Source organism: Pholcus phalangioides, unplaced genomic scaffold (genome assembly GCF_987345545.1).
Source record: "Pholcus phalangioides strain wild (caught in Gottingen) unplaced genomic scaffold, Ppha-v1.0 ptg000002l_1, whole genome shotgun sequence".
Lineage (NCBI taxonomy): Eukaryota > Metazoa > Arthropoda > Arachnida > Araneae > Pholcidae > Pholcus > Pholcus phalangioides.
Window position 1 is genome coordinate 17,243,014 of NW_028301595.1, and position 15,972 is coordinate 17,258,985.

At 40.3% G+C, this 15,972-nt stretch overlaps 1 protein-coding gene across 1 annotated transcript; it reads left to right on the forward strand.

Annotated features, from left to right (window-relative positions):
- The first annotated feature begins 7,840 nt into the window (after positions 1-7,840).
- Positions 7,841-15,513, forward strand: Fadd (fas-associated death domain protein). The gene is made up of 3 exons (XM_089239261.1): positions 7,841-8,001; positions 12,412-12,832; positions 13,737-15,513. Exons 1-3 carry the CDS (start codon positions 7,999-8,001, stop codon positions 14,027-14,029), a joined length of 717 nt encoding a protein of 238 aa, XP_089095387.1. The 5' UTR covers positions 7,841-7,998; the 3' UTR covers positions 14,030-15,513.
- The last annotated feature ends 459 nt before the right edge of the window (positions 15,514-15,972 follow it).

Here is a 15,972-nt window from a genome sequence, read left to right on the forward strand (position 1 = left end):
CGGCTCCGATGCCACTCAACAAGAACTTTTCAACGTTCTGGCGTCAAATTTCATACATGAAAATTATGTTTGAACGAACGATATTGTACAGAATAACAGTTTCTGAATGAATAACGTTGTAAACATCAGAGGATTCTGAACACTACAACGATTAATTATTCAATCATTACACTTCACTCGTATTTAGAAAAACTGGTGGCAGATGGCACTACACACAACAAGCATTACACAGAAACAAACTTTACGTCAGGTTTCACTACACGTACACACACATTCCCGCATGTACCAATTCGTTAGAGGTTCCGCAGAGGAATATGAACGAGGTACATGTGTGGTTTAGTAGTAGTAGTACAGGATTCTGAACGCACGACGTTTTCTAACGGTACACTCTTTTTTGAACAAAGTTGTATACAACTATGGCTATGACTGATGTTTCATTCAACAGTGATTGATGATTGTTCAACAAAGATTGACGGCAACGATTAATAATTATTGTATACAACAATGGGTCCTGAACGATGCAATGCACAACAATGGTTAAGAATAATAACAATGAATTTTTTGAAGGAGGAAATGAACGGAAGTGTTTTCTGAATTTCTTTGGTTCTTCTCACTGAAATTTCATTACACGAGATTCTACACTCACTATAATATTCAACGGAATAAATAAATACTAAATAAAATACTAATTTATCCATACTTAATAATTAATTTCAATTCTTTTTTTGTTTCTTTTTTCGTATATTTGTTTTCATTTATCTTCAGTATTTATTTCCTGTACTGTATATACTTCGTTCATGGCCCTCACAAAGGTGGGGCTGACAGGGCTCCAGCCCTGGGGTCTGAGATGATTCTCGTCATTTTTTTTACACTATAAATTCACTATAGAGGGATCCGTGAAAAGTCTAGCCTGGTAGCACACCAAAGATCCCAGCATAGGGGAGGTCGTGCCCGAGTGGCATGGTGGTAAGATGCTCGTCTGCCATCGCGAAGGATGTTGTCAGGGTCCCGGGTTCGAACCCAAGGGAGGATATCGATAAGATATTTCCCCTAACGAACTCGAGGCGACCACCGATAGACAGCGACTTCACTTCCAACCCATCTCAGTAATGGCAGTAAATTGCAGTATAGCGATATGGCCAGAGTTGGTGTTTGGTGAAGTAGCCTAGGGGAGGCCCTGCTGCAGGATGTGGGGGGCCCATGATTTCGTTATTAATTAATTATTATTTATTAATAATAATCAGGGAAAATGTAAGGTGGATCATTGAAATTTAAATCCATAAATATCTCGAGTACAGATTACTGACACTTCAAGCGGTATCGACGAGATATCTCGCCTCCTTAAAAGTCTCTTATTTTAACATTGACAAGCCCAGATATTTTCCAAAGTTTATTTCTCAACAGAACACTTCCCCTTATATTCCTTTGTTCGCAGCTGCTGAAAATTGGAATTAAAAACGTCCGACTCCATGAAAAAGGATGAAGAATTTTAAAGAGTGTTCAGTGATTTCTACCGGGCCGCGTAAATGGTTAAATTTAAAATTTTAACGTTCGCAGCACACGTGGGTGAAGATACGCCCCCCCCCCCTCCCCGGCGTGAAAGGCGGTGCTGAGTGATCTAATGTATTTGCCTATCTATGAACTGACATCATCATCGTGCCCCCCCCCCCGCCAGACTTACAAGTTTATCTCCGCCTATGGCAGCACCTCGAGAAAGGAAAATTTTAATTTAACTACGTCGTTGCACCTCCGTCTTATCTCAGGGTTCTCCAGAGGCACTTGAAATGCACCAAATCAGTTAGGAATCATTGTCCCAATTTTGTCTCCGAAATATTTCTCAGTGCTCCTTATAGGAATCACGTGACAACTTTATGTGCCACGGCACTCAAGTTTACCTAAAAGAAGCAAAACCTTCGAGAGACTTGCGAAGGAATTTGTCGTTGTTATTCATTGTCCTGTGTGCTCACCTCAACAAAGCTGAATTGATGTCGGAGCTCGAATGCTTCAATGAATCGTCAAAGAAGAGATGCGTATTCGAAAGCTCCCAAAAAATGCAGGTTCGTGCTAAACTGTGTGACAATAAAAGGAAATAAAAAAAATCATATGTGTGTGTGTAAAGAGTTTATAGCATATCAAAAGAATAGATTCTGGTGGAAAGGAGAAGGAGCCACTCCCTTTCAACGTTCCAGTTACCTCGCTCTGACGAAAAAGACAAACGCCACGCTCCTTTTTTTATGGTGGTCGCAATTCTCAAGATTCCCGAGAAGAAAGACATTAAATGAAATGAAAAGAAAGGACAGTAAAAGCTGCGAGAATGAAACCAACTGTGGATTGGTTACGTGTGAAAAAGAGGTATCCCATGACGTCATGGGTTATACTTCGTATAAAAACTCTTAACATCATCCAGATCACCATCAGTCCAACATCAAGCATCAAAGCTTGATCAACAACCAGGTTTGGATATGTCACCTTCCGAGGTAAGTTAATCTTTTATGCATGTAATATCTCTAAAATAAGCAATGTAAACTAAGATACAGCGTCTAAACTGGAAAGAAGACATGAATGATAACTGGAGACGTGTTTTCTAAAATGAAATACGTTATAAATCAAAATTTAATTTGAATTGAGGTTCTGAGTCTGTTGTATATCTACAACTAGAATTGAATTCACAATTATTTGCAACTAAACTTCGTCAAATTTTGACCAATGAGTGCATGTACGCAAACACATTTCAAGAGATTTTCTCTATTAACATGAAATGAATCGTATATACATCTCATGTATTTGTATCCCAGAATTCATATTTTGAATTTCAATCTCACATCGTCCAACTTTACTGATATCCTCTGGTTAGATCAGTGTTTCCCAAAGGGGGCAATATTCCCCCGAGGAGCGATGGACTGATCCAGGAGAAGGGGTTAGAAGCTATGGGTTTAGTATAGGATTCTATGGGTTAACTCGAGTTCGGGGAGGCGATGAGAAATTAAAAGTTTAGAGGGGGGCGATGGAACAAAAGGTTTGGGACATTATGGTTTAGATCAGTGTTTCCCAAAGTGGGCAATATCGCTTCCTGAGGGCGATTGAAAAGTCCAAGAGGGTGATAAAAGATTTGGATTCAGTATAGGATCTCATGGGTTGGTTTGAGTTGGGGGGCGATGAGAATAAAAAATTTCTAAAGAGGTGAAGTAGGGGGCGATGGAAAAAAGTTTAAGAACTATGAGTTAGATCATAGTTTCCCAAACTTTTCGTTCCACACATCGCCTCCTTCTTCAGAAATTTTTTTCTCCCATCGCCCCCAACTCAACTGAATTCATAGGATCCTATGTTAAATCCGTAACTTTTATCGTCCCCTGTACCATTCCATCACCCACCAGGGGGCGATATTGCCCACTTTGGGAAACACCGAGTTAGATGAACAATCGCTGTTTACATGCAAGATAATTCGGCGGTTTTTTTTTTTTTTCTCTATTTTTCTCTTTCCATCCTTTTTAGGCATCAATGGCTCGAGTAGTACTGGTCCTTCTCTTCATCGCACGTTTATCACACGCAATGAATTACGATGCGTCCGATCAATCGATAGAATACGTGGATGACTTTGCAGAATACCACCAAGATGTGTCCGTGCATGAAAAGAAGGACGATGCCATCCAAAAAATTGTCGGTGCATTTTCCAGGGTTCCAACCACCGTCCCTATGGATAAGGTCAAAAAAGAAGAAGAGGTCCAACAACTGAAACAGCAACAAAAACCACAACTTCCAGCAACTTTGGCTGAATCCAGGGGAGGATCGGACATCGACACAAGCAGTTCAGCGTGGGTAAGAAGTTACTTTAAGCCACCGGGGACTAAAACCGATGTCTCTGTCCAAAATGGAAAACCAGAGATTACCAGCATCCAGACTCTGTTGTCTAAAGGAGACAATGCAGTGTCGAGGTATGACCCGAACCTCAGCAGTGAAGACAGCAGCGTACTCCGCTTTGGAACCAGGACTGGAGCAAACATTGTAACATCGTTCACGAAATTGAAACCACAAGAAAGTACTCCGTCCAGTTTCCCAGATGCCATAAAAGCCGATGTTGAAACGCCAGTCCAGAAAAACAAAAACGATACTCAAGGTTACGTAATCTGGACCGTGAACAGTGGAAATAAGAAAAACTCTTGGAAGTTGGAAAACGTCGGTGGAAAGGCAAGCTGGACAGTCAATGAGAAGAATGACTTGAAAGACAGAAAGGACCATAGTGGTAAAGCAACAGCTGCACCCAAAATCAGTACATTCAAAACCGCAACTACTCAAATCGGAGAAACCTGGAGGACTGAACCTAAGAAGAAACCTGAGAATCCGGAATCCAAATGGAAGATCCCAAACGGTCACACAGAACCGGCTGCTCTGTCGACTGCTGCTACCGAAGAGAACGGCGATCCTAAATGGAAAGTAGTGGACGACAACGGGAATGGAAGTTGGAAAGTCGTGGACAACAAAGGTTTGGTTGAATGGGAGATCGTTTTCGAAGATGGTCAGTGGAAGGTGGCCAATCCTGACCTTGCTAAAGACGGCTATACAAACGAGGGGTATGATTATCCTAAATACGGTGACCCAGATAAGCCAGCATCCTATCAAAATGCTTATCCAGATGATTACGATAATTATTACGATGACGATGACTATCAGAAATCATCCAACGATGACTGGCCAGAATATAGTGAAGACATGGTCTTGCCGAAAGTAACGGCAATTGCTATTCCTAATGGTTGGGTCAAAGATACTTATTCGAATCTGGACAACTCTCAACCAAACAAGCTTGGTGCTCAGACTCAAGCAACTGTTCCTACGGTCAAAACATACTACGATGTGCAAGTTCCTGCCAGGGAGCAAAAAAGACCCGTCACTGACATTACAACGCAAGAGAAACTAATACCAAGTGGACAATCAAAGGGCTCAGAAGAGAAAACCAAGAATTACAGGAGAAACGATGATAAAGCTGATACTTCCGGAACTCTGTTGAAATCCCCAGCGGTCAAGTTTCCACCAAGAACATCTTCTTGGGTTGCGGGGAAGTCCATCTTCAAAAATAACCCAACAGAGGCTCCTAAGTACCAAACAAACACAGCCCAACTACCAAGCAAGAACACACAAACTGCACCACAGACAGCATGGCCCAAACCAATTGATGATAACAACGCTGGCCAGTCCAAACGGCTAGTGAAAAGCAACATCTGGTCGACGAATGCACAACCGAAAACAACCGTCGGAGCAGGAGCTGGAGTTTATGCTAACCAAAAACCAAATAATAAAGCCGAGGACGATAATAGCCAATGGGATGCTCCGAAGATACAAGCTGGTTACGGAGTATTGAACTCCAGACCATTTTCCAAGACAGACGCTGGTAACGATAACGCCAAGGCAAAAGAAAAATCAAATTACGGAATGAAAACTTGGAACGGCAACGATTGGGATAGGAATGTCATGTGGAAATCCGAATTTGGAAAAGGTATATGGAACCCGGCAAACGGAACAGGAACATTCATCTACCCTGTCAGTTATGACAAGGATTCTGATGTCATGTGGGGTGGAAAGTTCGAGAACGATGAGAAGAGCTCACCTACTGTAACTGACACAATAAATGACCCTGTCCCTTCTTACTACACCGTCGCCAAAAATTATGATGTTATCACGGCAAGACCAGTTCCTCCACGACAACCATCTGGAAATGCCAAAGGGCTCTATTTCACAGGCTTGTCGAATACGAAAAGACAGGACGAGGTCATGAAGAGTGCCATCAGAAACCTAACAGATTTTCCTATCAATACAGGAAAGAACGAATTAAAGATCAACGGACAAAGGTGGACATTTCCTGACAATATTAACATAGCAGACATAGCTTCTTCTCTAGCCGGTCAAGCTGAGATCACTGATGCCAAACCGACAGAAGGACCGTGGAACATTCGTCCAGGATCCCTTTCAGGCCCTGGTTGGAAGCCTAGTCAAGAACTGTCGAGTGCAGGTGGTAATAGTGGATGGAAACCGAATTCCAGCGATGACCAAGTGCTGAGTGGACCAAGCTATGGTGAAATCGGTAATAAGGACAAAATACCTATTGGAAGTTACAAGAGTGACTTCCGGCCACCTAATTATGGAAATGATAAATATCAACAAAAGAACTATTGGAAACCACCCTACGGTGTCGTAGTTCAAACCAGTGCTGGTGTCTCAGGTGGAATCGATGAGGATGATAGTAAACCTATCGATTATCAGAAAGAAGATATCCCACTTTACCAGGAGAAAAGTTGGAAACCGAACTTTTCCAAGTCTAATGGGGAAATGAAATGGAAGGTTTCAGACGAGAAAACAGCTGAGCCGGTGGTAATAAAGATTGACGTGAGCTCCGACAACGTGGAAGACGGAAATCAAAATAGAAGGAGACAGAAACAAAGACCTGACTCTTCAAAAATACCGAGCGAGACATATCCGGGTATACCATATGGTAAATTCAAATTTGTTGTGAATAACAACAAGGGTTCACCTTTCGTGAAACGCCCAGAACGCCCGCAGTCACCCTCACTGGGAAACTGGAAAGGATCCGGACCAAGACCAACTGCACCAGCACTGCCAAAACCAGAGCCTGACACCGTGGACTTGACGCCAGTCGTCGACAGACCACAGCAACAAGGAAAATACTCCTGGCCAGTCAGAGGAAAAGGCAATAAAAGTTGGAAATCGAATGCTGTTCCGGTTCCCCCACCAGCACCTGAATCTCCTGTGATGGCAGTTCCAGGCTGCAAGCCGAAACCAAAGTATGGAAAATCTTGGAAACCACCACAACTCTATAATGATGAAAGTGACGGTCAACTCTCGGGACAGCAACAGCCTGGAAGTAGCGGATGTATCGAGTCAAATGACCTGGAGGATGCGAACCCAACTCCTGTCAACCCAATGGGTATGAATAAAAAAAAGAAAACACCAATGTACTGGAAGTCCAGCTACAATCAGAAGGGTAAAACACCCAATATGAAGAACATGAAGAAAAACCGTGGCAAGGGAAGTCCAGAATACCAAAGGAAATCATGGGGTATGCCGTCAAATAGAAAGGGTAAGAGCAGTGGCAGCTGGTATATGCCCGAAATAGCCGCCAGCAAGAAGAAAGGACAATCTAACATCAACGAACTTCCTTTCAACCCGCTCATGTTCAACAAACAATTTTCGGGATTCACAATTCCACCTAGTTTCAGTGTCAAGAAGCCCTTTGGTTGGCCCAACTCCAAAGGCAGCAAAAAGAACTGGCCAGGAGCATCACCACCTTCCAGCGACTCAGACACCGGAGACAAGCCAAGGAACTGGAGGGAAAAAATGAAGAAATGGTTCGGGTTAGGAAGATGAAGAGCAAATAACTAAAAGCGTGTCTGTCTCGGAAAAATGTCAAACATAAACCAAAGTCTCTCGTAACACAAAAACAACGAACGATGCCATATGAACTGCCAACGAAGTTTAACATATTAACCAACTTGAACTGATCATTTATATATCTTTTATTTCTTTTCTTCTATGATTTAATGTGTTTTTTTTTTTTTTTTTAATTTAATAACATGCTTTTTATGTAAAATAATTTCTAACTTTGTAAATAAAATTGTTGAATGCTCTATAAAACTCCAGTCCTTTCTCTCTTTGTTTGTATTTGAACTGATTTGCAATGACGTAATATGAGTCTGGTTCTATTGAGCAATCAGAAAACCTTTCTCATTTTCATAAGTATGAGTTTCCAGATTAAACTCCGGATCTGATTGGCTGTCAACGTACTGCGCAGTTGCGTGTCTATGTGGGGGAAAATAATTTTTTCTTGAGCTCATTTGCACGTGATCCGTTTAACGATGTGTTGTTTGTACAGGAAGAAAAAAAGAAACCTTTATTTAAAGTTTTAATTTTATCTTTGATTAAATTCGTTGAACACTTTATCTCAATGTTTTAAATCAATTAATAAATTCAAAATTTAAACATCAATAGGCAATGGTAAGTGTGCTATCTAGTATGATTAGGGGTAAAAATATATAATTTTCACCTGTAATAATAATAATTATTTGTAAGAGTGTAATTATTACAATCCTTATCTTAATGATGGAGGCAGTGGTAATTATTTTACTTGATAATCGATGATTATTTAATCAGTGCTTTGATGTTGTGAATCATGACAGTGTTTGTTTACATTGTGTAGTCTCTCATGCCCTCTCCCCACAAGGGTGCCCCCCCCACCACCCTTGAGGGGTGGTTCTCGTAATTGTTTTTCCATACTAAAAATTCTCTACAGGCCCCCCCCCCCCTTCCCGCCAAGGATCATAGCCTTGGGGCTCCTGCTGTAGCATGTGTGTGTGTGTGGGGGGGGGGGGGGGTTCATGACTTGTCTAACTAAATCTTGAGTTGTAATTGATTCCGAGAAGGCAGCTATAGTATAATCCCTTTTAGCAATGTGTTTGGAAATTTTTCTTTGGTGAGGAAAATGCACAAAAGAATGACGAGAAGTTGCCGAGAGTAAAACAGAGTCATGGTTTTTGACGTCTTTCTCGCTGACGAAAAAAAAAATCGTCAAAAAGGGATCATACTATTTGCATGTTAAAACAAAAAAAATTATGAATAACAAACAAAACATTCTTGGACTAAATAAGGGATCAAGATTGAAAATATTACATCTTAGATCATATAGGGATTGGAAATAATGCAAAAATTAGGACTCTTTTTAAATACTACAATGATCAGAGCGAAAAAAAGCTCTCTACGTTCAATAAAAACATGATTGCAAAATCAAAACTATAACGCTAATATACAAAAAATGGAAATATGAATGCAACACCGTAGAGAGAAATATATCGTAAACAAGATGTTACACACTACTATTTCACCACACACCAACTCAGGCCATATCGCTATACACAATTTACTGCAGTTAACGAGTTGGGTTGGAAATGAAGGTGCCATCTATTGGTGGTTGCTTCAATCTTATTAGGGAAAATATCTTACCAATATTCTTTTCCGGGATCAAGCCTTGGACTTGACGGCAATCTTCCAGCGGTAGACTGCAAGCATCTTACCACCATGCCACTCTGGCTCTTTCTAACAAGATAACTGAATGTAGCATACTAGTAAAAACGGTATATATGATACATTGTATAAACAAACACAAAATAAGATCCAAAATTCTAACCACTCAATTGATTCAAACACTGTGCGTCTATACAAATGCATATTATTACTAGCGGCGTCATCTTCGGATGACACCCAACAATGAAAAACGGCAATGCGAAGGAAATAATGATAGCCGACAGAAGAAGAAAAAAAAACACCAGTTGCAAAAAATGGCCAACCAGGAAGAAAAGCACCAACAGGCTACAAAGGAAATCACCAAAGAAGAAAGGGATTAGCTGTTCCACACCTATATCTCGAATTTCATTCGCATTAGTTCATTTATGCTGCCACTAGGAACTTGTATATCCACAAAGGAAGAGCTGTAGTGGCCGCATAAATTGACAAATACGAATGAAATTGAAATGAATGAAAAATAAAATGAAAATGCTCCCCAGAAAAAAAGAAACCCCTCTGTAGTGGTGTTGGGCTCACAGCAATAAAATTTCGAAAACTTCAGCTTCTTTTATTCATTTTTATACACTTCATTGTATACAATTTTGTTCATTGCAAAGTGATTGGCACAGTAAAAAACCGCTAAATGGCACTAGAACAGTCTGTAGCACTATAAATCCAGGCGCAGGATTTAAACAAATCAAGAAAGATCTTATCAACGGGTTGTTGCGCCCTACCTTCGGGTTCGGCACTGATGGGATCTGCATTGGTTGTTTCCATACATTTCTTTGTATGCGTTTATCATGCTACAGGTACTGTTGCAACACCATTCATAATTTTTTACTGTGCCAATCACTTAGCAATGCATAAAAGTGAATGTTGGTATTTGAATTGTTCAAAATTTTGTTGCTATGACCATAACTGCATGAACTAGGCTTGTTTTCTCTTCATTCTTGAACGCAAATGGACGTTCGGTATGTCATGTGTTTCATGTATGTCTTTCTCAGACGAGATCCCGTCCTTAGCTTTTGTTTCCATACTGATGACTGGCTATAATACCTTGCGCTGCCCGGGTTTTCTTCAGTTACTAAGAGGATTGAAAAAGTGACAATCCATTATAAAGGCATAAACTATTATGCATGTACTGGCAGCATTAAAGAAGTGACACACCATTGTAAAGGCATATGCACGTCAGAAACGCATTGCTAAGGAGCCACGGTAACCAAAGTAAACATTCGAAAGTGATTGTTGAGGCTGAGAAATTACTGTTGCCTGACAGTTTTTCTCCCATTCCAGGCATTTGCCCAGCTCTGACAAACTTTTAGAGTGGTCTATCGTTCAAGTCGAGTCCCATTTGGTATATATGTAAAATTTGGCGACGATGTATCAAAAATTGTTGATTTGTATAGAGAACACACACACACACAGAAAATCAATTTTATATATCAATGATTTTGAGGCAGTGCACGATGTTACTCTCGTAACTCCTCTTGCTGTATTTGACCCTCTTATTCTTCTTCCTTCTTTTATATTGTGCTAAGCTTCTTGTAGAGTTCTGTGATGTTGGATCATGGAAGTTATTTGTTGCAGCACAAGTACAAAAACAAGAGTCGCTACAATTGGACGCAGAATAAAAAAAAGCTTTGAGTGCACATATGCGTAGTTACGATGTTGTTCCCTATTGTAAACCGTCACGCTCACACATGGTAATTTTTCTATTGAGGCATGCTGACTAGAGCCTGTACCACAAAACCCATGCATGCACCTTGTCCACATTCCTCTATGTAACTTCTAATGAATTGGTAAATGTTCGAATATATATATAGTGAACCTGACATAAAGTTTGTTTCTGTGTAATGCTTATTATGTGTAGTGCTGCCATCTGCCTTCATTTTTTTCTAACTGTGAGTGAAGTCTAATGATTGAATAATTGTATTGTTGTACGCCTGTTGCTCTCTGCACTGATTAGAAAATGTAGGGGAGAATATTACTCGTAATTTTCCAAAGTAGGCTACATGTGTATGTTGTGACACACCGAGTCACGTCCCTGTTTCGTCGGTCATCTTACAAAACTTCTAGGTTTAGAAATAGGCTTCACTCATCTTAAAAAAAGGTCTAAGTTCGTAACGTGGAGGTAACCGGCAACAGCGCGTGAACAGAGAACCATCGACGCAGCAGCACACCTTTCTTATATAGCGGAAAAAACCACGGCAGCCAAAGGAGTCAACCAATCCCAGGCTTTGGTTTCAGGTGACATCATAGAAAAATGGAGGGAACGACCCCTGGCATCATGGTCAAGGTCGTCAGGACCAAGTCATGACATCACAAGAATAGTAAACGATCCTGCCGTTAGGATCAACCAACTCCATTATCAATAGAGTTGTTAACTGAAAACAAGAACAAAAAACAAAATACTGCAAAAGTATGGGTGTCTGCAGCCACTCACACCTTAACACAATTACAACTACATAGTGCATTTCCTTACAATGTGAAACGAAAATAAACAGAGCGTAAAATTCTTGCTTGTAGTACAATCGTTGCTCATATATCAAATCAAAATTTGTTTGAAAATTTTTGTTTTTGGTTGGCGGAAGTTCCACTGTATAGGGGCTGTTCAAGTGTTACGTTAGCAAATTTTTAGCCATTTTTGACCCCCCTCCCCCCCTTGTCAGCAAAACGCTGACCCCCTTCCCTCCCTCCTTGTCAGCAAAATTTTGTCATCCGCTCTGCCCCTCTGAATCCTAACTCATATTTTCATAAAGGGTGGTTGATGACGTAAGCATTATCCAAACCCCCCCCCCACCCCTTGTCATCAAAAGTCAGCAAATCTTAAACCCCTTCTCTTCCCCCCCCCCACATCGATGATGATGTAATACTTGAACGGCCCCATATCAGAATTTGGAAGTTTTATGTAAGTTAATAAAAATCCTAACGAAAAATAACTATGCAATGTTTGGGTCTCTCATTCTGTGTAATGTGAGTTTAATGTGAGTGTAATGTCAAGTTTCTCATGATACAGTGCCACCTGTGAGTGAAATTGTGAAGAATTTTTTTTGATTCAGCGAAAACAAAACTTTACGCATTGTAAGCATATCAGTGCAAACCACACTACTTTATGTGAGTCGGCTGATTTTTTAAAACAAAAATTAATTTCTGAAATGTGTTGTGCACTATGGACTTTTCGCCCACCCATGTGTTCCATTTTCGCTATGTTGCATGTTGTTAGGGGGCATGAGACATCGGGCGTGTAAAATTCCTATTCATACGGCACAATTTTTTTTTCAAGTTGTTAGATATGTGTAGTTCAATTTATTTTAAAAATACATTATTATTATTTATTTTTCCAAATAGGCTGTCACTACCAATCCCTACACCAATCTGAAGGACTTAGTGGCCAACGAATGCACGAGCAATCAATTGGAGACTCTGAAGTCGTATTTCAAAAAAGATATTGCCTCGAAAAGGGCTTTCAGCCGCATAAAGACACCCAAAGAACTTTTATCAATTCTGGAAGAGAGGGATTGCATCAACAGCGGATGTGTTAGCTATCTGAGGAGGATAGGAAGTATCTTAAACAATCAAAAAGTTGTAGACGCTGTCCACACTTACAAGAAACTTTATTGTGAAGAAAACGAGGAGTGCTCTATCTGTCATAAAGATCTGAGCGATCCAGAAATATCGTTGTGCGAGGTTGTAACAGAGTCTCCTCCGGTTTTGTATTCTGAAGACGCTCAAGCATACCTGCCATCCAGAAACAGTATTCAACTAACTGGTGAGTGAACAAACGCAAGTTTTTTTTTCAAATCTCGTTTATATTTTATCATATACATTCTCAACCCATGGCCCGTGGGCCAAATGTGGCCCTCTGGGTTGTCTGATGTATCCCGTAACCGAATCACTTAAGTAACTGGCGGTGCAGTTCCATGCACCCCCCAAAGTGGTCCGTTGCACATTTCTATCTTGAGCAACCCACTGCATATTTCTAGATCAATTATGTGACCCGTGGCACATTTCCAGATAACTTAATAAGCCCGTGGCCACATATTTACAGATCACTCAAGCTTTCTGAGGCACATTCACAGATTCTAGAGTGATTACACGGCAAATTCACAGATCACTTAAGTGTTTGCGGTGCAATTCAAGAGCACTGAATTGACCAATTGCATAGTTCTTGAGCACTGAGGTGTCCCGCAGCACATTTCCAGATCACTCAAGTGGGCTGCTGTGCAGTTTCACATCACTAAAGCGACCCACGGCTCATTCCGAGATCCTTGAGTGACCCATGACATATTTACAGATCATAGCGGCATATTTATAGAGGCCTTTGGCTACCTGTGACACATTCCCAGATCATTTGAATGACCAGCTGTGGCACAGTTCATGAGATCACTCAATTGACCCACGGCACATTTTCATATCACTACTTATGTAGCGCTCTTCCAGATCACTCAATTGAATGGCCCCTCTTCACGTTTTCAAATCAGTGAAGTGGCCTGCGTTGAGCAGCATTTAGCAATCCTAGAGGTTGAGCACCCTTGTCGTAACACAACAGGATGTGCTCTTTTTCAGCCTGGAGTTCTCTTTTGAAGTTCTCGTGCAAAGTATTTCACGTTTCATTTTCTTTTTCTGAATCAGACCCATGATTATTATTATATATATATACATTTTTTTTTTAGGGGATACAAATGATCTTGACGAAGCGATCAGGTTGTTGAGCTTAAAGCTGCATAGGTCATGGCCAGTATTTGCTCGTGAACTTGATTTAACAGAGAAGCAGATAGACTGCATAAGGCAGAGTTCACCAGGTGACTACATCAGTCAAGCTAAAAAAGCGCTCGTTCTTTGGAAAAATGCCAATCCGACTGAGGCTACTACCAGAGCTTTAAACGAAGCATTGAGTCACCGGTTGTGCAAAAGAGAGGGGCTCGGACCGCACCTGATCCAAACAAGACTAAACCCTATCTGTTGATGCAAAAGGTGAAGAACTGAACGCATGTAATTTTTGACGTATTCGTTTGAAGAAATTTATTTTATTTTGTTTTTCAGCCCGAATACCATTCGGGCTGAAATTTCCAAAAAAATAAGAACATTTAAATGTTTCACTGCATTTTTTTTTTGTAGTGTTCCCATTTTACAATTCTTGCTCAAAATAATTTGTCGCCATCTGTAATTTTTGTTTGATTTATTTTCTTTTCTGGGATGATAGTTGTAATTTTGCGCTTTCCTGACTCGAAGCAAGATGTGCAAATGTAGGTGCCAGTTCTTCTGATTTTTTTTTTTTATCCTTATCGAAATCTTTTGGTCTGAAACCAGATTTTCCGATTTTCTTTTATCTTTATAGAAAAGACTTGAAAGATGGTGAACTATGCCCGAGCAGGTTGAAGCTAGAGGAAACTGTAATAAAGGGAACTGCAGCAGTTCCCATGCGATTGACATGCAAATCGATCATTGAACCTGGGTATAGGGGGCGAAAGACCGATCAAACCATCTAGCAGCTGGTTGTCTCTGAAGTTTCCCCCAGGATAGCTGGTGCTCAGGGGAAATATGCAGTCAGGTTTTGTAGAGCGAATGATTAGAGGCCTCTGGGCAGAAAGGACCTCTGCCTCTTAAATGTGTTGGCTTAGTTCTTTTTATGTACAGCGGTGCCTCGAGTTTAATTTTTTTCCTGGAAGTTGTGCGTAACTTTGAACAAACTTTCCAATCCAAATCCTACAGTATTAATATTCATGTAATGTATTCCGCCCCGCATCATCCACCATTCCATAAAACTCTATGGACACAATGGTGGATCCAGAGATGGGCTATCCCTCTTTCTAAGAGTTGGATAAATATAGGGAAAATTGGTCTGTCCTGTAAAATACGGGACAATCTTACAAACAACAAATCTTACAATTCACAAATTATTAATCATCGCCCTGAATTCGCACCTGTATGGACAAAAGTTTTTTAATGTTGGGGGAGTAAGCGAATAATCAGAATGAAATGATAGTTTTTAACTATATAGAAACATTTTTGTCCAGAAGTTTGATACCGACAACACAAATCTAGCATTTACTTATTTTGCTACGAATTCAATTGGAGGCTTTTGTGAACGGCGGAGAAGAAGGTGAAAGTTCTCGTCATAGGTGAGAACCAAAAAGGGACAGGTCTAAGTTGCACAAGGGGATCAGGGGGGAAAAGAAGTAGTCAAAACTTGGACAAGTCCACTGTGAGAAGAAATAATATCTTAGCATTTAACGAGCTAAGAAATTTCTGTTGCTTTTGTATGGCATCATGTTTTGTCGTGCAATTTTTCGATCCGTTCCAATTTCACACACATTGATAGAGGAATACAAAAAGGCCTTGTAGTGTACTTTCGTGTTGCTATTTTGCACATCCAAATGAATGTACTCTTGATATCCAGCATTTTTATTATTATGCGCCCAAGTGGTGCAGTAGTAAGATGCTCGTCTTCCACTATGAAGGTTACCATCAAGGTCCATGGGTTCATTATCTGGGCATAGAACGTTAGAAGCAAGTTCTTTACCTACCAAGCCTAGGGCGACCACCGATGGATGGATTACTTATAAAAACAACGAAACATAGTTTCCTTGGACGAAGGCAACGTTTAAAAAAAAATATTTTCAATATGAAATCATATGACAGATAAATAAAATCTAAACAATCAATGCCAATTGGCAATCAAAATTATCAATCAGATTATGACGTATATATATAGCTGTCCCGTAAGAATCTAGTAATCGTCAATTAATGTTACGGCCGGTATTACAGTGTGACAGTTTGATAAAGGATCTTTTACAAAATTGGAAAAATGCAGCCACTATGTGTATCAGTTATATTCGAGCGAATGTAACTGATTAAGTTACAAAACTTGACCAAAAAGCATATTACCTCACCTAACATCAACTCCGC

Coding starts and splice junctions, on each gene's coding strand:
- Fadd (XM_089239261.1), top strand. Junction 12,833..13,736: donor AAACAGTATTCAACTAACTG/GTGAGTGAACAA, acceptor TTTTTTTTTTAG/GGGATACAAATGATCTTGAC.